This window comes from Lolium rigidum, chromosome 7 (assembly GCF_022539505.1).
Source record: "Lolium rigidum isolate FL_2022 chromosome 7, APGP_CSIRO_Lrig_0.1, whole genome shotgun sequence".
In the NCBI taxonomy this organism is placed as follows: domain Eukaryota; kingdom Viridiplantae; phylum Streptophyta; class Magnoliopsida; order Poales; family Poaceae; genus Lolium; species Lolium rigidum.
The window spans coordinates 160,218,228-160,241,718 of record NC_061514.1 but is presented as its reverse complement, the minus strand read 5'-3'; the positions used below and the strand labels follow the sequence as shown (position 1 = coordinate 160,241,718).

Here is a 23,491-nt window from a genome sequence, read left to right as displayed (position 1 = left end):
TCAAGGAAGAAAAGAGAAAGCTAGAGTTCATAATTGCTAATCTACTCAAGATGAAGGAAGAGACAAGGGGAAATATGAGGAAGATCATATAGCTTTCTCAAGAGTAGTTGAACCTTTGGGATGTATGAAATATTATCTATAAGATGTAGTGCTGGATATCTCCTAGTTTTGGTGAGACCTCAATAATTTGTGTTGAATTGATGTGTTGAACTATTTGTTGTAATATGTTGAATGATGTGATGAACTGATGTATTGAACTATTTGTTATAATATGGTGAATGCCTAGATTAGGTTCAGACATTTAAGGTCTCGACATCCAGACAAGACAATGTTGAGACCTTTAAGGTTTAGGTTTAGACATTTAAAGTCTCGACATCGAGACGAGATGATGTCGGGACCTTTAAGGTTTAGGTTTACACATTTAAGGTCTCGACATCGCGACGAGACGATGTCGAGACCTTAGGGTTTAGGCTTACACATTTTAGGCCTTTGAGACATTCAAGAGATATAAGAACTGACAAATAAATAGGACCAGGTTTTGTTCAACATCGCATAGCTTGTTCAAAATCATACAACTTGTTCAACATAACATGTTGCAAATTTAAAGGTTCAACAACACACAAAATGACTAGGTTCAACATCACGCAAAAGTACTAGGTTCAACATCACGCAAAAGTACTAAGTTCAACATCACATAACCAGGTTCAACAACAAGCAAATAAAGGACCATCTTCAACATCACATGATCAGGTTCAATCATATCTCTCATCCAGAGCACTGGCGGAGCTACGTTAGGGCCGAACTGGGCCATGGCCCGCCCAGGATTTCTGTGGAAAAGTATGTATGGCTATGTAGGAGAGACCCAGCCCATTAAGGCATATTCCCTTGGCCCTTACGCTGCCTCCAGACTCAGCAATGCTTTGTCTCTGACGATTCTTTCGTCTCTCTGCCACGGAGCATGGAGCGTCTCATGAATCACACCGGAGTTTGCTGCTGCTGGAGCAGGCAGATCCATCTACCTTGGTGACCCTCTTTACTGTAAATCAGAGGCCTACCCTGCGGTCGTGGCTGGAGCAATAAAACTAGGCGCAAATAGACTAATATCTGAATTTGATTCAACTGTGATGAATGCTCTCAACTTTGGCGAGTATGAACGATCGGAGATATATTGGCGTGTTGATTAAAGAAGCTAGGAGTCTAAAATAGGGGAAGCAGTGGAGCAGCAGCGGTCCCACAGACAGTAGCGTCGCCGGAGCCATAAGGACAAGGGGGTCACCGGAGGCACGGCCGGACACGACGCACCAGTCAGAGGTCCAGCCAGGCGCTAGCAGCTGCAGCTAGCCAACAAATCGAGCGCCTATTCATCTCTAGTCTCCATGTCCGGGTAGTTTTGTCTCTTTCCCCAATTTCTTAGTTAGAAGTTTGATAGACGTTTATTTGCTGATTTTTAAGCATGCGAATAAAAGTATTGAGTAATGACTAATTTCTAGTTTCTCTTTAGCATGGCCCGCCCATTATTTTCTTTGAAGCTCCGCCACGAGGACCTTGGTTTGCATCCCTGCCTACAAATGCATTTGCCAGAGCAGTAAAGTAGCCCATGATACCTCTTGCTGCAGCATTTGAAGAAGAAGGTGTTGTGGTTGGAGCATCTGGTCTAGAAGAAGAAGGTGTTGTGCTTGGGGTGTTTCCTCAAGAAGAAGGTCTGTGCTTGGAGCATCTGTTCTAGAAGAAGAAGGTGATGTGGTTGGAGCATCTCGTCTAAAATAAGAAGGTGCAACACTTGGACCTGCTTCATGAGGAATGGACCTACTTGTCTATAGAAATCGAATTTCGAAGCAGGTAATCATCAAATAAGCTTCAAATGAAATTCACATCATCTTTTCAGTAATATTACCTTGTGGTTATTTTCCAAGGTGCAAGGTCTGGTCTCAGAGGTTGTGAGAAGCTAGTGTACTTGTGCCCTTGAGATTTGCAGTTGGTGCATGTTATAGTGGCCATCCTAGAAGATTCCTTTGGTTTTGGTACTTCATATTTTCCTTTGCTCCTCTTTTCCTTCCTTCTTCCCTTCTGGTGACCTTTGAAACCTGGTGGCATTATGTCTTGAGTGTCAATTTTGTTGCAGCCATGTTGTTGAGGCATGGGATATAAAACTGGTATGTTGTTGTTCAAATACATGGGTTTTCTCGAAGAAGTCAGATACAAAATCATCTGGATGCTTCCATGCTTTGTAGATTGCACTAACAACATGATTGCAAGGCAGTCCATATATATAAATCCCATTTTTTGCAAGAACAAGTTATATTCTCCAAAGCTAACCTCATAAGTGTTATCATCACTTGCCACTTGCGAGAGGCTAGCATCTGCTCTTTTGGGTACACAAGGACTTGCATTTTTTCATCATTCCAATCTTTTCTGCATATAAAAGAATGTGATTTCCCAACCTGCAATTTCTCCTCCTTCCCTTTTATCATCAAATCTGACCATTTTCTTGTCATAAATCCCCACAAGCATTGTGACTACTTGTTTGTTTCTCACATCTAGAATGTATTTTTTGATTACTTCAATCAAATTGTTATTCACCAAATCAGTTTTGCAGTTGGTGTCCATGGCCCACCTTGCACATGTGTGCACTTGAATTTTTTTATAGCCATTGCCAAGATAGCTCGCATTGCTTCTTCATTTCTTCCATTGACATGTCATATCCATGCTTGGTGTAAGAATAGGCTACATTGTCCATGCATTTCTTCACGTCCTCTCCTCTCAAACCCGCATGCTGGAAATTGGCATAAATGTGCGTAAGGCAAAATCTCAGAGGACAATTAGGAAAAACTATGTTAACATATTTTATCAGCCCCTTCTGACATTATGGTGTAGTACCCAAACTTACCTTGTTCTCCATCTAGAGCTTCCTTCAACTGTTCCAGATACCACTGCCAATTTGATGTATCCTCTTTAGCAACAATAGACCAAGCAACTGGATAAATATTATTTTTGCCATCTCCGCTAGTTTCTGCAAGAATTTGAGCTCCAGTTGTCAATTTTATGAAGCAACCATCTAACCCTATGAAGGGTCTACATCCTTCAAGAAAACCATGCCTTGCAGCAATATTAACACATAAGAATAGTCCATGAAATCTTGGTCTATCACTAATGAATACTTGCCGCCCTCTTTGCATCGCTTCCTGCTCTTCTTCTGTGGGACCAGTGATAGTGATGATAATGCACCTAGACCCTGGCTTTTTATCTATGACAGTTTGCAGGTAATCTCTAATTCTGTGATATTGTTTGTTGTGATCACCTAAGACCAATTTCCTGGCTCTAGTGTTTGCCCTGTCGGCCATCCTCTTGGGCACATCAACACCAAAGTCCTTTTTAGCCTTGTCAACTAAAGATGTGATGCATGTGTTAGGATCTGACCTAAACTTGTCCACATAGACATTGCTAAACCAGTTGCTATATTCACTCTGTTGATTGAAGGTTCTGTTGGACATGAGTGCTCCAAATGCATTTTCTTAATTCAGAAGGTTTTATCATGCTTTATCTTGGAAGCTGACATGTAGAACCGACATTTGTACTTCTCCTTCTTCACTGGATGACACCAGACTATGATCCTATCTGGACAGTTCCTGTGATAATGGAAATTTCTCATTTGCACAATGTGTAGTCTACAAAATGTCTGCATAAACCGATATGCCTAAACTGTTATACATCCTTGAAATAGAGCTTGAGCTTGAACTGCTGCTCTAGATTTTTTCTATTTTCATCATACCAAACCCTATGTGGTTGCTTCTTTGGTTTGCTCTTTCTCCCTTTTGGTTGAACTAATGGCAATGGCTCAAATCCACCATCACCATCCTCTGCAATAAAACCTAGTTGCTCTTCATCATCAGAAGGAGATCATTCTGGCATATTGAAGGAAGTTCTACTTGAGAATGTGATCTCAAATTTGGGCCATGTCTCTTCACTGGCATTTCTTCATAGTCATCACAAGGAATATCAAAAATATCATCTACATTTGTCTCATCCTCATAATGTAGCAATGGATCATCAAGCATCTTCTTCTTCTTCTTCTTCTTCTTCTTCTTCTTCTTCTTCTTCTTCTTCTTCTTCTTCTTCTTCTTCTTCTTATGCTGTGCAATTATTTTCTTCATTTACTCTATTTATTTTGCTCTCCTCTCCTCTGCCTAAACTAGGTCATACCTACATGGATACATCAAAGCTATCACTTTCATCATAACAATTTCCCTCATCTTCATCCCCCTTGCTCTTCTGACACGACATTCTCCTATGTATGTCTCTACACACTGCTATGAGTCTGAAACTGGTTATAACATTGATGCTCATCCTCTTCATTAACTAATATGTGGCTTGGGTAGGATTTGGCAAATAATGTATATGCCTTCTTGCTCTTCACTGGAGACACACCGATTGCTTGTTTACTCTTGTCCCTCATCACAGTTAACACCAATTTTTTGGACCTCTCATACCTCCTGGCTGAATTTGTTACCATTCGTCGACGACGCAAGCTGAGAAGAACCTTTTGGCGGCGCCGCCTCTTGCTCCGTCTTTGAAGAGAAGATCTCAAGCTACTCGCGGTCTTCATACGAGTCCAAATCCGTTCCCCCATGTTGAACCCCGCGCCGAACAACACCCGCCGAAGGAAACAACGACCTCCATAATCTCCGCCAGGCGGCGTGCTACCACCTCCAGTCGCCATTGAGATCACGGGAGAAAAACAACAAAGAGACAAGTCCTAACAACCGCGAGTCGCCCGCCGTCCGTCCTTGCCATGTGTGCGGTGGGCCAGACTCATCAGAATCTTGATTAAACGGCTAACAAAGAGCAATCAGTGCTCCGCGTCGCGACCGTGCCCGAAAAGTGCCATTTATGTGCCGAAAAGCCCAAGATGGTAGTTCTGTGTCAATTCCGCCCAATATGTGGTGGTTTTTTGTCATTTTCTTGGCGGGTCAGGACCCAACCGCGATTCGACCGAGTTTGGAGGGGGAGTTTGGGAAATGGCAAAGAAAATCGCCGACCCGTTGCGGCTCTCCTCGGCTTGGTTTGATTTCTTCCCCATTTCGAAATCGAATTTCTTCTAGGCGGGAGAGAGAGAAAGGCGGAGATGGCCATGGCGGAAACCCTAGCGCTGGTCCCGGTGGAGGACCCCGAGGCGCCCCTCGACGCGGCGGCCATCCGAAGGTACGTGCCGCCCCCCTCCGCCCTTCTCCTCCGATGAACCGTCCCGCTGGATCGATTCACCACCCGAGTACCTGACCTTCGTTCGTTCAGCCGGTTCGAGCAGCTCTCGGCGCTGTGGGAAGGGGAGGAGGAGGAGCCAGTGGACGTTGCGGCGGAGGAGGACGCCGTACTAGGACTGCTCTCCGAGTGCGAGGTGGGTGTGGTCGGCTTGGCGTGTGTGAACAGCAAATGAGGGGTTTGGTTACCCTCTCTGTGCTCTACTAATTCCCTCTTACTTCGGCCTGCGAGACAGATTGATATTTCGTTTCCGCTGCTGTGTATGTAGGTGGATATGCAGGCAGTCGATGCTTGGGACTCGAGCGCTGCTGCGCTGGGGAGTGACGGTTTAGGTATATGATTCAGGTTCCATTTTGATCTTTAGAGTTCTCAGGATGTGGTGCGGAGTTGCTCTTTTCTTCTTAACATGATGATGTGGTTGGTGTCCCTAGCCACGTACATTGAATGGCTGAAGAAGGAGGTGAGCTTGGCAGAGGAGGAGAACCGAAAGTTATCTGCCGAGATCAGTGGCATTGGATACACAGTGTTCAAAGGTTGTTTCGCTTGAGTTTCTCCTGTTTAAGTTCCTGCTGATTGCCAACACTTTGCTAGTTGGGTCTTAAACGCTTCATTCCTTCAAATAACAAAATGCGACTTTCTGTTATTTTAGACACGATTCTGCTGGATGCTGACATTGAATCACTGGAGTCTTCGCTGGATAAAATTGATTCAGAGGTTGTTCTTAAATGCCAGACTCTTTGTGAAATTAAATTCCTCCTCCAAACAAGTTTGTTTGCAAAATAAAAATCCCTAGAAGTTCAGTAGATTTGTGCGCTCAAAATTTTAAGTCTTCCCTTTTCTTGTGACGATCTGAAATGTGTTTATTCATGCTTATGTAATATTTGCCATCATCTACATTAAATAACCTCTTACACTCGCTTCAGCTTTCATTTCTCATAACATTTATAATATTGCACCTTCTTTGATGTAGGGTTTGAAGCATTCGGAAGCAAGTCCTGATTCTGGCCTCAACCAAACAAATGTTGAGAAGGACTACATATATGAGGTGTGGTAATATGTTCTATGAATTGAAATATTCCAAACATTGTGCTACCTTTGCTATTTGCTCAACAGTTTCATGGTCCAAATGGAGACAAATCTATGATTTCTTAAATGTATCACTTCACTTTATGCTGCTGGTAACACTGTTAACCTTTTTTGCATAGTTATATTATAGGATATATCTTCTAGAAACAAAACCTCTCACACAGAAAGTAGTAACAACTACAATCATGATTCACAACCGCATATGAAACTAATACACATCCAAACAGATTTTTCAGTTGAGTTTTTTTTTTCTTTGTTTTCTTTCGCTTATAATGTTTATTCGTGTTGAATATACACCTTTGATAATTTCCCAGGCGTTGGAACTTGATTATGAAATAGAGAAAAGTGAAATGGACGTTGAGCTGTTGCAAATACAAAGTACTTCAATGCAAAGGTATCAAACTTCTACACTTCAAATCTTTCTATTAATTTAAATCTCTTTAAAGCATCTTAATAGTTAATATCATCAATGGCAATTCTACTTTACCATGATTAGAGGGATGTGCTCATTCTGAACTCAGAAAATATCCCTGGTTGTTTTTCATAACAACAATAATATAATTTATGATATGAGTGAGGTTATTTATATTCTGCGTGGTCTTTATATAATGCTCAGTTGGAGTAAACATTTCAAATAAATGTTTTGTCAAACAAGAAATTTCAACATTTTATCTGTTTTAGAATTTCCTAACAGTTCCGCTGTAACTAGTTTTTACTCCCTGTTTTTGTTTATTAAGGATAGAATGGTCATATGCTTGGCTTACTATCATCTGTTAATGCATTTAGGCTAGCTCATGTAATGCACACAGCACACTACCACAGTATTGTCCACTTCATTTTTAGTCTCTATTCCTTCACAGTTTCAGCATATGTAGTCTTTTGCAAAAAAATCTTATTCCAGCACAGGATTATTTTATCTTTGTAGATTAGATATGCATGCCTTAGTCTAAGCTTGTGAACATGCTGCAGTAAACATCTTCACCTTTTCTGACATGAGCTCTTGACCAATCTCCTGATTGTTGTGCTCAGTTTTTTTAACTCCAGACCTTGAAATTATTTGTGAATTCTCGGTCAGTTATCAATTTGTGACTAGTTTTCTACTTGCTTAAGTTTCATATGTTTAGAGATAATAACCACAGGCATACATTTCTTACCATTTATTCAGTTTCTTTCTTTGTTGACCTTTTACTGCTTCAGTTGTGCTTACCTGTTGGCTTGTTTCATCATCCCAGCTTCTCAAAAATGTGTTGCTCTGGGCATTTAATTGCAGATGTACGATGTTTAGTTTTAAGCTTGCTCTGCGTAAAAAACTTCTGTTTCGTTCTGACATCACGATTTCTCCATATCCAGGGATGAAGAAATGTGTCAAATTAAATCTGTGTTATCAGTACCAAAGGTCTTAGAGTGTAAAGGAAATTCTCTCAGAGTGTTTCTGAAGGCACCTATACTGACCCCAGAATGTGTAAATTTAGGACAAAAATTGGATTGTGTTGTTGATTCATTTGTCTCGGACCATGAGTTATTGATAGAATTTGATGAAGGAAGCATGGAACTGAAGAAAGTGCAGGTGCTCTTATAACCATATTTTTCTCATTTTTGTAGATTTTTTTCTCTAGTGAGCTAATTGATCACCATTTCAATTTTTACCTATGGTAGATGTTTGGTGCAATGCCTGATGTATTTTGTGACATTTCTGCATTTCACGATTGAAAATCTCATGGGGCAAGGAATGAATAATGACAAAAGTCTATAAGACACATTGGAGATTAGGATAAAGTACTCTCGTGTAAGGTCATAAAACTGCATAGGCACTCTAAATCATCATGATCTGCTAGTGTTTGCTACAGTAGCTTGTGCAATGTTTGCTGCTGTCCACCTTGTTTTTTCCTATACAGTCTTCAACTTCATAGAAAGTCATCAGCTGAAATGCTGAATACAAGTACTGAACGATACATTAAGGCTTGGACAAGCTATATCATTTTTCAATTTTTCTAGGCTTCAAGTGTTTCTAGCAGGAACTTATTTGTGTATATGCTAGCATAGTTACATGACAATGAAGGAAAAAACTGATGTTGTCTTAAAATCTTTTGTATGCATGGGAAGAGGGACACAACATTAGTGATTACTGTCTTTTATTAGAGACATAAGCTGTTAGTGTATTAAGATACATATTTGCATTATGCTATCATTTCACATCATCTCTTCAAATGTATCATTGGCAATAAATTTGCACTTACACTAATTCATGGTTCCAGCATTTGGATGGTTAGTAGCGCCAAGTAATGGTTCTTAATAACAATTTGCCATTTTTTACCTTTTGAAGTCCATTTTAAGATAACTATGGTGTATCATGTTTTACTGATCTTTTTTTTCCAGATCTTCCCTGCTGATGTTTGTGTAGATATACTGATTGAGAAGCTCAAGTCCTCCAGGTATGTATTAGATACTTTTCCGTCTCTCATATCAAGCTGTCTTATTGTTCTTTGTAAAAAGGCCTCTCGATATTTTTTTTTTTGCAAACCGCTTGTTGAAAGATGAAACAAACCAGTATTAAACAACATGGAACACCAAGAAGCTTCACATGGTGATGCCATTTATTTTTGTATTATTTCCACAATCACAGTTGTGTGAATTGTACTGTGTACTACTTTCAATCGGTTTTCTTCATCAATGTGTGCTCAACTGCTTACAAAAAGTGCTATCTGCATTTGTAGAGAGGTCATTTCTGTCCCGTCCTTGGGGTGGCTCATTCGGCAATGTCAACAGCAGATTATAATCAACATTCTAAGACGATCGTTGGTGAATGATGCTAATAGTTCCAGGTGACAGTATTCTCCACCTGCTAGTATTGTGATGATAATTTTCTAAATATCTAGCTGATATTCTCTTTTGCAAATAGTTGTTGCAAGGAATCTATGATCTCTAAGCTTGTCCAATGAGTTTACAGTTACACTGTAATGATTTATGCATCTACCGGTGCAGAGGCTGGGGATGCTCCCCCATTTCGAAAAAAAAAACTAATGATTTGCACTTCTTGCGTGTCATTTCATTGTATTTCTATAATAGTACTGGAGCTATTTACTTGGTTTTTTTCAGATAGATTTTACTATGAGAGATACTTTTGTTTCTATTTGAAAATGACACAATTGGCTGGGTTTTTTGAGAAAAATACAGTGAGGGGATTACAATTTAACATCAAACTGACAAAAAAATTTCTTCATTAATATTTGGACTATTTAGATTTGTCAATCACTTCTGAGTAATGATGTACACTGTTCGACAGTTGAAGCCAAGACTCGTATGATGCACATAGGCAACAACATCAATTTTAGGTCACCAGCATTAATATTATATGCATATATAGTTTTGTCCCTTTCTATTGAACATTGAAAGCAAACATGTCTGTTTTCTTGCAGGCATTCTTTTGAGTACTTAGACAAAGATGAAACAATAGTAGCTCATTTGGCTGGTGGAATTGATGCATTCTTCAAGATATCTGCAGCTTGGCCATTGTCGTCCTATGGCCTGAAGTTAATCTCAATCCGCAACTCCGGGACTCTCCCAGCGAATATAACTTTAGATTTGCTCTGCAAGACTAAGGTAAAAATTGCTACGACATGCCTGAAACCTATGTTTGTATCCAGTATCTATATTGCCACACTGCACATGAATAATGCAACCTTTGGATAAAACCATCTGAACCAATTGAAAGTCTTTCCAGAATACCCACTTTTCTCTGCATGATGTACAGTTGACCTAACTTAACATGATTGAGAGATTTAGAAGTCCTCTGAGAGGCGTGGGTTGTTGGGGTACCAACTGTTGAGTAGCAACTGTTGAGTAGCAACCTAATCTGCGTTCTTTGTCCTTGGTTGCAGGAACTTGCCAATGGCTTAGAGCTTCAGACTCGTCGGAATCTGGTAAGATTTGTAGACACTGTGGAGGAGATTCTTCTTCGAGAGATGCAGTCAGATCTGAATTCCAGCAGGGTTCCTGGTTAGGATCGAGTTCTGGGATTGGCTTCCTGTCAGGTTGATGGCATACAAGTCCCCTTCTACATTGTACAGATCTGGTGCCATCCAACCTTTGTGCGTCATATGAATTGCCGCTAGGATGTCCTTCATTGCAGTGATAAGGACATGCACAAGCTTGAATCATTGTTGAAAGCATCAGGCGATTGTGTAATGGCCAAACTGTCTGTGCTTCTTTCTACCTGACCATTGAATAGTACTATGCAGTATACTCTTTCGATTGACAGACGTTGTGAAAATACAAATACAGTTAGTCGATGGATCCTATAAAGCAGAAGGTGGTTCTGCTTCTGCTGGAACTGGGATGATTTTAAGAGTTGCGCGAGGGAGTATAATCTTCTCAGCTTGCCGGTCGTTGGAGTCGTGTGAAGGTGCTCTTCAAGCGGAATTATGTGCTTGCTTGGAGGGCTTGAAACTTAGCCTCTAACATAGCCAGCTTCCAGTCATTGTTGAATGAGACTGCTCTCAACTGGTGGTGGTGGTCTGTGACCTGTGACCAGGTTGAAGACCGGTTGGCATATATGCATATTTTTTCTGAGATCAAGTTTTTTTTTTTGAGAAGATTTCAATCCACACGTGGTGGTTACATTTTACAAAGAGGCCCTTTTACATCACTCGCACTAAGAAACCAGGAATTTGAAGAAAGGACCTAAAAAATAACAAAATACACCCTAGAGCAAAAGATGGAAACACAATCAGGTCCCTAGGCGCCGCTGCCACCAACCGCCTGCGATCTCAAGATGTTTCTGTCGAGATGCGATGCTGAGATGCCCAGTAGCACACTTCCGGCGAAGCTTTGCGTCCACCGGCCACTTCTCCTCTGGGGACGAACCATTTGTTGGAGAGGAAGCGTTGAGCTCCGACAAACGAAGCAGAGGAGGGCCTTCGTCTTGGAGGTTGAAGATGGGCTGCCATGCTGGCCAAAGATCACATCGTTGACGAGGAGCGACGCGTGTTCCACACGAAGGAGATCAGAAGAGGAAGCTCCATAGCACCCTTGAAAGGATCGTATGACACCTAGAGGGGGGGGGGGGTGAATAGGTGTAATCTCAAATTTTAATACTTTTTCAAATTAGGCTTGACACAAAGGTAAATTCTCTAGATGTGCAACTAAGTGAATTCACCTATATGACAAGATAGCAAGCAACAATACAAGATACACGTAGTAAAGGCGGTGAGAGGATAGAGGTAACCGAGGTGGAGCACACGGAGAGACGGTGATATGATTCCCGTAGTTCCCTTCCTTTGCAAGAAGGTACGTCTACGTTCGGAGGGGTGTGGCGACACGAAGTCCAACCAACGCCACGAAGGCTCACCCTATTCTCCTGTGAGCAACGCCACAAAGTCCTAGCCCACGCTCCACTAAGCGGTTGCCTTGAGGTCGCAACCGGCACCTTTACACGAAGCTTGGGGCACACATCCACAACCAAATTGGAGGCTCCCAAGATGTAACCATGAAGCTTTACACGAAGAGTAGCTTTGAGGTCACCTCACAAAGATCCACTAAGAATGTTCATGAAATACAAATTCCTTTGGTGGAAGAGTAGATCTAGGTCATCTCTACCAAATCCTCAAGTATGGTGAAGTTTGGGTGGAGTAGAGAGATCTAGAGAAAATGGAGCTCAACAATGGTGTCTCAGATTTTTGGGGAAGAAGAGCTAGCTCAACCATTGGGGAAGAAGGGTATTTATACCCCCTGCAGAAAATGGCCGTTGGAGGGCTGACCGGTAGTACCGGCTGTGGTCGACCGGCGCGGGCCAACAGGAGTAGGCCACGTGGCCATGGTTGAGCCGGGCCGAAGGGGGGGGGGGGCGGAGCCTCCGCCCGGGGTACCGGCCATGGTACCGCCGGGGCTCCAACCCCCCTGGCATCTTACTGTGGCGCGGGGCGCCTTTCCGGTACCTTGGGCGGTACCAAGGCCGGAGCCTCCGGCCGTGGCTAGGCCGGCGGTACCGCCCAAGCCTCCGGCCTCCTTTTCTCTTCTCCTTTTCTTCTTTCCTTTTCTTCTTTCCTTCATTTCTTCTCTTTTCTTCTCTGTTCTTCTTCTTTACTACTTGCTCTTCTATTCTTTCTTCCAACAAGAACCACCCAAGAATAGCATAGCATATCTTCAAAACTCTTCAACTTTTTGGGCATACCGATCAACACTACATCATACAAATCTTATAAAATAATATAATCATATGAAATTATTGTCATCAACACCAAAACCACTTACTAAAGGAGATATGTTCTTTCAATCTCCCCCTTTTTGGTTTCTTGATGACAACATAAGATTTGCATAGGAATTGAGTATTTAAGAAAAGAAATTATAAGAGGATATAAAAAGCTCCCCCTAGACATGTGCATCCAAAGAAAATTAGCATTTGACAAAGAAGCACATCATCTAGGATCAATATACTCTATCAAATTAGATTAACCAACAAGTGCAATGGTAAACAATAAGCAAACAAATTCATCACTTGCACTAGAGAAGAGACAAGCATATGTGAGTAAAGACAAGTGTTGAGTTTAGAGATCATACCACATGTAGTCCACTTAGTCTTTACCATAGATAGCTAGATAGATAATGTCTCATACATAAATAGATAGCCCTATGTCTCACACACATAGATAAGGTCCATAACACATAAAAGATAGTTCACAACAATAGAAAACCATAAGTCACAAGCATAAAGAGTCAAAGTAAACGCAAGCTTGTGACTTCCCATGCAAAGCCCGAACCTAATAGAACTCTTCTCCCCCTTTGACATCAAGATGCCAAAAAGGTTGAAGAGCGATGCTATCGTCCCTAGAGATCAAGGAAGTCCCCGCCAATATCGGAGTCGACATCATAAGAGGGTCCGTCTTCACCATCACACCACTGGCTATAAGCAGAAATCCACTGAGGCTTCGGAAGGATAGTCTCTTCAGATCCTGGAGGAGACACTTCCACACCAAGCTTGGTCATGATGCTCTTCTGACGGCGCCGAGCTTTCTTCTTGGCCACATATGAGTCATACATACGCTCCTGAATATCCAGCTGGAGGCAGAAGGTCTTCTTTACCTTGATCTTGAGCTTGGTGTACCAAGAAGGCTCGAGGTCAGGGTCATAAGCGGACGCGGGGACTGCCCCAAATCCCATATGAGCAGTAAATCCACCGATCTGGCGAGCAGGAGTAGTGGAGGGGTCTGAAGGACCTGCTGTGGCTGAAGGAGCTGTTGTGGCTGAGGTAGAAGCTGGGAGCTTATGATCCTTGATAAGGAGGTTCTTGCGAGGATGATTGGTGATGGGAGAAATTGGTTCCAGAGTGGCACCATCAAATGTCTGACGCCACACCTTAGAAATAAGCTTCATGACGTAGGGAGCAAAGGCAGGAGACCGCTTCTCCACCACACGCAGAAAAATCTGGTTCCACAGGCAATCCATGACATCCATCTTCACACCCTTGCCCTTCCGGAGGTGTGTTTGAAGCATCAAGTCAATGACAAAGGAATGAATCTTATCAACGTTACCTACTTTGACGGCAACGGTCTCACGGTAGATGCGAAGCACGATATCATAAACGGGTTGAAGACCGGAAGTGAACCCAAGCTTGCATTTACCGGGCATATAGAGTGGCTTAAGAACATCCTTGATGCTTGCATTAGAGTCCCCATGAAACCTCCAACCACTATGACGGTCATCTGCGCAATTTTCCGGAATAGGATAGCCAAGAATTTGTCCAAAGTTGCTCCAAGTGGTAGTGAGGACCTCATCTCGACTCATCCAAGTAATGGAGCGAGCCTTATCTTCATGAAAATAGACCGTGGCAAAGAACTGATTCACAAGGTAAGGATCATAGTTGCATTTGAAAGACATAATGGGAAGCAAACCAAACTCCTCGCAGATCCCGAGTGCTTCATGAAAGTATGCATCCTTCTTCAAATGGTCAATGTTGATATACCGTTGATCAACCACCTTTACCTTGGGAGGATAGACTTCATTGAAAATGCGCTCTTGAACCTCGGTGTAGAAGTGGCGGTTGCGGGTGCGAGAAGACCGAGGCCCCAAATAGGGGTTAGAGGTGCGAATATTGATGTATGCATGAAGGCGGACATTGCCATAAGACTCAATAGCCTTCTTCCCTTTCTTTTTATTTGCCAAGGAAGCTCCACGAGCAGTAGTGGCACGGGGTAACACTTCATCTTGTTCAACAATCTCATCCTCAACGGTCGGAACCCCTCGCCTCTTCCGTGGTCTCACCGAACGAGAGCCACTAGCACCTGTGAAATAGACGGACATAGTAGGGGGACATATTGGATAAGTGCACAAGCTCATCTCTATGGAAAACAAAAAAAAATGTCTTTGACCCAAAATACACATGCATGATGATAAAAAGAAATCTTGGCCACACATTATATGAAAAAAATGCTACATACTAGAGCTTAATGGTGCTACATACTAGAGGACATAGATCAACAATAGATACAACCTCTTAGTTCAAGATTTAGCCAAAAATATAAGCATGTAGAACCGAAAACCAACACATATGTGAGCCAAAAATACGGCCAAAATACGCGGGGAGAGGAGCCAATATCGGAGGCCATGGAGGAGGGGAGGTAGGGGAGGGCTCCCACGGAGCCGATCCGGCCGGAGGTGGCCGGAGGGCGGCCGGTGAGCCGGCGATGGTGCGGCGGCTGTGCGTGTGCGTGTGTGCTGGGAGCGGAGGGTGGGGGGCGCTGGGTGCATGGTGTCGTGTGCGTGCGTGGGGGTCGACCCCCTCCTGGGTGGAGGTATCGGCCCGAGGCCGGCGGTAGTACCGTCCAGGCCCAGGCGGTACTACCGGCCTGGCCAGGCCCGGGTCGGCAGCCTCCTTTTTTTTAAAGACACTTGGGCTGTGTTTTTTTTTAACAAAATCCCCTTTTTGTTTATTTGAACGACACCCTCTTTAATATTAACACAATTTGGTCAAAGATAAACATGAGTTTTGATATGCAATTTTTTAAACGAGCTTGTGCAAGAGATAGAATGTTTTTAGAGAGTGAGAATGGCTTAGGATGGAGACTAAGAGAGGTATGGTACTATGAACTCAAGTTTGCAAGGATCAAATCAAGAGAAGCCAAACTTTGAGCCAATTCCCATAAGAACATGAAAGACCAAAAAGAGCAACTCATTAAGATCCAATTAAGAACAACTCTTTACAAGAAGAGGTCGGTGGCCTAGGCCACCATATATGAGTGATAAGGTATGGCACCGCGAAGATATATCTTGGGCCCAAAACCAATACTCATCATTGAAGCTCACATATCATTAATGATATAAAGAGAATGATTTTTCTTAATGTTGGCATTATGGGGGGAGGGATAGCTCAATAATTTAAACCGCACTCCCCCTATTTCCATGCCCACACCTAAACCAAATAGAAGTTGAAGAATAGGTATGTATGCAAAGTGTTCAAGCCAAGCTACTTGAATCTATGATATTTAGCTCATTCCTCAAGTAACAAAATCTTGCTTCATCAAGAGGCTTCGTGAATATATCCGCAAGTTGGTCATGGGTACCAATGAATGACAACTCAATATCACCCCGGGAGACATGATCTCGAATGAAGTGATTCTGAATCTCAATATGCTTCGTTCTTGTATGTTGTACAGGGTTGTATGCAATCTTGATGGCACTTTGGTTGTCACATAAAAGAGGCACTTTCTCACAAGTGACACCGTAATCTTTTAAAGTTTGCCTCATCCATAAGAGTTGTGTGCATCCACTAGCGGCCGCCACGTACTCGGATTCGGCGGTAGAGAGAGCTATACAATTTTGCTTCTTAGAAGACCAACACACCAAGGACCTACCAAGAAATTGGCATGCCCCGGAGGTTGATTTCCTATCATCCTTATCTCCCGCCCAATCCGAGTCCGTATAGCCAACAAGTGAGAATCCATAACCCTTTGGGTACCATAATCCAAATCTTGGGGAATGAACCAAATATCTAAAGATTCTTTTGACCGCCACTAAGTGGCTTTCTTTAGGAGCGGCTTGATACCTTGCACATACACCTACACTCAACACAATATCCGGTCTAGATGCGCAAAGGTAAAGCAAGGAGCCTATCATGGAGCGATATACCTTTGGATCCACGTCCTTACCACCGGGATCAAGTGCAAGATGGCAATTGGTAGCCATTGGGGTCTTTGCACCATTTAAGTCCTTCATATTGAATCTCTTGAGCATGTCTTGAATGTACTTGGCTTGGCAAATGAATGTTCCTTCTCTCAATTGCTTGATCTCAAATCCAAGAAAGAACCTCAATTCACCCATCATGGACATCTCAAACTTGTTGGTCATAAGCTTTGAAAATTATTCATTAAAAGCTTTATTAGTAGAGCCATAGATAATATAATCAACATATATTTGGCAAATGAAAAGCTCCCCATCAACCCTCTTATTAAAAAGAGTGGGGTCGATTAGCCCGAGTTGAAATCCACGGTCTAGTAACAACTCTTTAAGGTGCTCATACCACGCACGTGGGGCTTGTTTAAGGCCATAGAGTGCCTTGTCGAGTTGATACACATGGTTAGGGAACTCGGGATCCTCGAACCCGGGAGGTTGCTTAACAAAGACCAATTCTTTTAGAGGTCCATTTAGAAAGGCACTTTTAACATCCATTTGCTGCAATTTAAAGTTATGGTGAGAAGCATATGCAAGAAGGATACAGATGGACTCAAGGCGAGCCACGGGAGCATGGGTTTCACCGAAGTCAATGCCTTCCACTTGAGAGAGACCTTGAACCACCAATCTTGCCTTGTTCCGAATGACAATGCCATGTTCATCTTGCTTGTTCTTGAATATCCACTTCGTGCCAATAACATTGCGACAATCCTTGGGCTTCTCTACTAATCTCCATACTTTGTTGCGCTTGAAGTTATTGAGTTCTTCATGCATAGCATCCAACCAATCCGGATCTTCAAGTGCATAAAAGACTTTCTTTGGTTCCACCATGGTTAAGCTTGGTGATCACTAAAGTTGGTTAAGCTTGGTGATCACTAAATAGCTTAGTAGTCGGAGGATGTGAATACCTTTTACCTTACCTCCCCGGCAACGGCGCCAGAAATTAGCTTGATGTCTACGTGTGCTTCTATTCTTGTAGACAGTGTTGGGCCTCCAAGAGCAGAGGTTTGTAGAACAGCAGCAAGTTTCCCTTAAGTGAATGACCCAAGGTTTATCGAACTCAGGGAGGTAGAGGTCAAAGATAGTCCTCTCAAGCAACCCTGCAATTAAGATACAAGAAGTCTCTTGTGTCCCCAACACACCTAATACACTTGTCAGATGTATAGGTGCACTAGTTCGGCGAAGAGATAGTAAAACACAGGTGGTATAGATGGTAGTAAACAAGTAATTGCGATCTGAAATAAATATTGCAGCAAGCGAACATGTAGCAGAACTTGTTGGAAACGGTGTTTCAATGCTTAGAAACAAGGCCTAGGGATCATACTTTCACTAGTGGACACTCTTAACAATGCAATCATAATTGAATATAAATATAAGCACTTCACTATGCTATTCTGAATTACTCTCTGGCTGGATAACGAACACTAATTCACCGTGTAGGGATGCAAAAGCAAACCTTAAAGATGTATTCCCAAGTACTAATAAACACCCCACGCTGTCACTTTGAGCATTCATAGGAGGTACTAACACACCAAAATTTCATAGAGACATCCAACTCAAATCATAACCCAGTGAACAAGTATTATGTGAAATATAGCCTAAGAGACCCACATGGTGCACACACTGTCACCTTTACACACGTGGGACAAGGAGTCTCCGGAGATCACATAAGTAAAATTCACTTGAATAGCATAACTACATCTAGATTACAAAGCTCATCATATGGATCTCAATCATGTAAGGCAGCTCATGAGATCATTGTATTGAGGTACATGAGAGAGAGATTAACCACATAGCTACCGGTAGAGCCCTTAGCCTCGAGGGAGAACTACTCCCTCCTCATCATGGGAGACAGCAACGGCGATGAAGATGGCGGTGGTGTTGATGGAGATGGATTCCGGGGGCAATTCCCCGTCCCGGCGACGTGCCAGAACAGAGACTTCTATCCCCCGAACTTGACTTCGCGATGGCGGCGGCTGCGTAACTTTTCTCGTCCCGTGGCTTATGTTTTTAGGGTTTTCGAGGCGGAGAGACTTTATAGGCGGAAGGGCAGCCTCGGAGGAGTCCTGGTGGTCCCACACCATAGGGGGGCGCGCCCCCCTTGGCCGCGCCGCCCTGTGGTGTGGGCCCCCCAGGGCTCTCCTCTGGTGCCTCTCTGGCTCTCTGGAAGTTTCGTGGAAAAATAAGATTCTGGGCGTTGATTTCGTCCAATTCCGAGAATATTTCCTTTGTAGGATTTCTGAAACCAAAAACAGCAGAAAACAGGAACTGGCGCTTCGGCATCTTGTTAATAGGTTAGTGCCGGAAAATGCATAAAAACGATATAAAGTGTGAACAAAACATGTAGGTATTGTCATAAAACTAGCATGGAACATCAGAAATTATAGATACGTTGGAGACGTATCAGGAGGGTCTTGAGCTTGTTCTTCGGTTGGTGTAACATTGTCCACAAGATCCGGAGCTTGTTGAGCTTGTGAGAATGAGGGCTCCACTTGAGTAGAGCATAGTCCTTCCCGAGGCGCCACACCGTGTCCCTCAACGGGGAGGTGAAATTCCGTCCCCATTCTTACTATGGCGTCTTGAGGTATTTCATCATCTGCACAAACATCAACTTGCCCCACTTGGGAGCCATCATTTTCTTCGAATGTCACACTACAAGATTCAATGACGATAGCCGAGACTTTGTCAAAGATTCTATAAGTGTGAGATTCGGCACCATAACCAACAAAAATACCCTCCAAAGCTTTAGGTGCAAATTTAGACAAACGAACTCCTTTGATTTTATAGAAACACTTACAACCAAATACTCGGAAGTAGGAGATATTGGGCTTGTTTCTGGTGAGGATTTCATAAGGAGTCTTGTTCAAGCCCTTGCGGAGATAAAGCCGGTTAGAAGAATGACATGCGGTGGAGATGGCTTCTGCCCAAAAGTCATATCAGGATTTATACTCCGCCAACATAGACCTTGTCATATCCATGAGAGTCCGGTTCTTCCTCTCCGCAACACCATTTTGTTGAGGGGTGTATGCAGCGGAATATTGATGTCTTATCCCCTCATCACTAAGGAAGTCATTGAGTGTGTAGTTCTTGAACTCGGAGCCGTTGTCACTTCTAATTTCCAATATAGTGAGGTTGTGTTGACGTTGCACTTCGGTGACAAAGTCGATGAAGATTTGTTGAGTCTCATCCTTCTTCTTGAGAAAGAAAACCCAAATATATCTTCAATAATCATCAACAATAACCAAACAATGTTTCTTCGCACCAAGACTTGCATGAGTAGTGGGACCAAAAAGGTCCACATGAAGGAGCTCCAATATCCTCTTGGAAGAGATGATGGTCTTGCTTGGATGCGGAGAATCATGCATTTTACCTTCAACACAAGCCCTACAAACACGATCTTTGGCAAAACAAACATTGTCCTTTAGTCCCACAATATGGTTTCCCTTTGTTATCACCAGAATTTGACCAAGCCAGAGGTGGGCCGCGATCAAGACGGATTTGAAGATATACATATAGAGGAGATATGTGAATCGGCCTTGTTTACCAAGTTTGGGCTAGTTAGCCCGTGTATCTTTATAGTAGGTTATATAGAAGTTAGAATTTATCTCGTGCACGGTTTGGTGCACGCCCACGTTAGAAAGTCCGCTGGGACTATAAATATGTATCTAGGGTTTATGGAATAAACAACAACCAACGTTCAACACAAACCAATCTCGGCGCATCGCCAACCCCTTCGTCTCGAGGGTTTCTCCGGTAAGCACCATGCTGCCTAGATCGCATCTTGCGATCTAGGCAGCACGAGCCTGCCTACGTTGTTCATGCGTTGCTCGTGCTGAAGCCTTTTTGATGGCGAGCAACATAGTTATCATAGATGTGTTAGGGTTAGCATTGTTCTTAGTATCATATGCTGTCGTAGTGCAACCCTTGCGCATCTAGCCGTCCTTGTACCTCATCATGGGTGCAGGGGCGGCACCCCGCTTGATCATTATTTAGTAGATCTGATCCGTTACGGTTGCTCCTTGATTCATCAAGGATTAGTTTAACATCCGCAATAGTTAGGCCTTACAAAGGGTTGGAGGATCCAGCGGCGCGTAGGGTGTAGTTTGCTGGCCCTAGACAGGACGTTCCGAGGATCAACCTCGTGTTGGTTTTTAGGCCTTGTCTAGGTTTGGTTTACGATCACCGTGCGCGAGCGCGAGGCCCAATCGTGAGTAGGATGATCCGATTATGCGGTGAAAACCCTAAATCGTCGTGGATCTCATATGCTTTATCTCGGATCAAGCGGGACCACCATATATTCGGCCACCTTGGACGAATCATGGGTGGATCGGCTCCATGAGCCGATTCACAAGATAACCCGAGAGCCGATCGAGGCTCGTATTTAACGTGTACGTGTGTGCCCCGCAGGAAACTAAGCGAGGCATCATCCACACCTTCCCGACCGGGTATAGGTCGGGTGGCACGCCCTTGCAATTTGCATCGGCGCGCGACCGAGGAGGCTTTGCGGGCCGTCGCTCCGAGGGACCGGGGCCAGCCGCAGCCCTAGTTGTTCCCGGCTCTACGATGTTGACCAGTCGCTGCCCGCCGGTGGGTTTCTGACGTCAACACATTCTGGCACGCCCGGTGGGACAATCCTCAACATCAACCACATCGCCATCTACATCTGAGATGGCGGAAAGCACTCCGGTCAAGTACGAGGACCTGGCTGACAAGCTCAAGAAGAAGCATAACAAGGTCAAGGCAGTCCTCGAAACCGAACTCGTCGGCTCCTGTGAGAAGACCCGTTCGCACGGCATCAAGCTCAACGGAGACACGCGCCCGCGGCCTGGTGTCAACATGGTGGATCTTAGCCACCGCAGAAGGAAGCCAGAGTTCTCCTTTGGCATCAACATGGCAGGGCTCGCAAGCCGCCATGACAAAGACAAGGCGGAAAGCAGCCACTCCCATGACAAAGCTGAAGAGGAGGCCGCTCCACGCGACCGGCCCCAAGGCGACGATAGACGGTACCTAACCACAGAGGAGGTGAAAAGCATATGGTATCAACACCCACGCGCTGTACATCTCCTCAACAAGTATGAGCAGCAATATGACCGACGTCGGCACTACGACGAAGACGATAGGTCCAATGCAGAGGACAGGAGGTACCGTCAGCGTGACGGAGGCAACGACGGGTACGAACGTCACGCTAGAAGAGGGTCAAGGGAGCCGGACAACGTGGATAGGCACTGGGACTGCCCCTTCTTCAGACACTGCTGGGATTCCGGAATGAGCCGATTACCAACGATCGGCAATTGCCCGAATGTAAACAAAAGAAGAAGGGTACAGCTAAGGTGTCCGTGTTCGAGCGTCTAGGGCCTCTCCCGCCTTGGAGCAAGCATGCTGAGTCCGTTCAGATGGAAGATCGCGAGGAACTAGAGGACGATGATGAAGAGGATAAGTATCATCGGCCAAGATGGTGTCCTGATGGGCTCAGCCACTCCCAAAAACGAAGGGTTCAGCGACTACGTGCGTTGGAAGAAGCCGAAAGGTTATATCTGCACACGTTGAGGAAGGCACGGCCTGACCTGGCCGCCAAAATTCAGCGAACCCTGGATGAAGAAGGTCGGCCACAAAGGAAAGAGTGGCGCCCTAAGCAAAGGAAAGCCGATGATGAAACATCGGCTGGCACAAACATGGTCTTCATCCTTCCAGCGGAATTTAGCGCTCCAAGGTTATATGAAGCACCCGTGGCGCAATTGGATCTGCGGCCCACGGCCGGTCATCTTCGAGAAGCCACGAGAAAGGAGTTACAGGCATCTGAAGGCCCTGTACTTGCGAGGTTACATCAATGGGCAGCTTGTCAACAAGATGTTGGTGGACACCGGAGCGGCAATCAACATTATGCCATACTCCATGCTACGTCGGTTGGGACGCTCCAGCTCGGATTTGATCAAAACCAATGTAACACCGAGCGATTTCAACGGCCAAGCATCCGACGCACAAGGTGTTCTAAACGTGGATCCGACCGTAGGAAGGAAGACTGTCCCTACGACGTTCTTTATTGTCGACAAGCAAAAGCACCTATGCTCGTCATCGTTAGGGAGGGATTGGATCCACGCCAATCGTTGCATCCCATCCACGATGCACCAATGCCTAATACAAGTGGGATGGAGATGAAGTGGAAGTCGTCCACGCCGATGATTCAGCCGAGATTTCAACAGCCGGCATGGGCATTTGGGAGACATCGGGTCAAGAACCACTCTCGGGCATCAATTTGGACGATCGCGAACGCATCGATGTGACAAAGAACGAGGTAAGGCTGGTTCTATCCACCGGACCGACCGTGTAACAAGAACAACATCGATGGACAAATGTGGTGAGGCTGATCCTTGTGATCGGCCCCAAAAATTTGTGGAGGAACATTACAAAACCTTCATCGAACGAGGCAACGTGGAGGCCGATTCCAGCAATCGGTCAAAAGTATCCTCACCGTCCACTCTACCTGGGATCGACGTTTGACCCAACAGGGACTACCTAAAGAGCCGATACCATCAATTCTCTTGACAGAATCGGCTCGGGGGGCACCTAGATGGATAGAACACGGGGATACAGAGTGTGAAGCAGTTCAAGATATACTCTCTGATAAAGTGGGGGCCGATACATAAGCAAATCGGCTGTAAAAAATTGAAAATTTTTGAGCACAGCCGATGCGCAGACATCGACTTAAGGATACGAAAAAGCCGATGCATGGCCATCGACTCAAGGAATACAACTGTTGCAAATGGAAGCCCAGGGCCACTTTAGTTGGCAGGTTCGGTAGGGTGAGCAGGAACATCAGTGTTGGCGTCCAGGGCCACTTTTGGTTCATTAGAGCCTGTCGTTGCCTAATCGACGGTACCTCGGAGGAGGGATCCTCACGAGGGGGAGAAGAAGTAGGGGCCATAGGGCGGAGTGCACACGGGACGGTGGTACGCGAGTTACCCAGCTTCGGAACACCTGCACGATGACA

General features: G+C 44.3%; 1 protein-coding gene across 1 annotated transcript; it reads left to right on the top strand.

The window, feature by feature from the left end:
* Positions 1-5,084: 5,084 nt before the first annotated feature.
* On the top strand, positions 5,085-10,635 carry LOC124676395. The gene is made up of 12 exons (XM_047212466.1): positions 5,085-5,199; positions 5,290-5,392; positions 5,525-5,588; positions 5,688-5,789; positions 5,906-5,970; positions 6,227-6,301; positions 6,657-6,736; positions 7,693-7,909; positions 8,719-8,774; positions 9,057-9,164; positions 9,759-9,942; positions 10,221-10,635. Exons 1-12 carry the CDS (start codon positions 5,123-5,125, stop codon positions 10,341-10,343), a joined length of 1,254 nt encoding a protein of 417 aa, XP_047068422.1. The 5' UTR covers positions 5,085-5,122; the 3' UTR covers positions 10,344-10,635.
* Positions 10,636-23,491: the final 12,856 nt, after the last annotated feature.

What these genes read in the sequence shown, in the direction of transcription:
- LOC124676395 (XM_047212466.1), top strand. Translation starts at nt 5,123, where the DNA reads ATGGCCATGGCGGAAACCCTAGCGCTGGTCCCGGTGGAGGACCCCGAG. An exon ending in GCTGGGGAGTGACGGTTTAG is followed by an intron (nt 5,589 to 5,687) that starts GTATATGATTCA and finishes TGGTGTCCCTAG; the next exon opens with CCACGTACATTGAATGGCTG. An exon ending in TGGATAAAATTGATTCAGAG is followed by an intron (nt 5,971 to 6,226) that starts GTTGTTCTTAAA and finishes TCTTTGATGTAG; the next exon opens with GGTTTGAAGCATTCGGAAGC.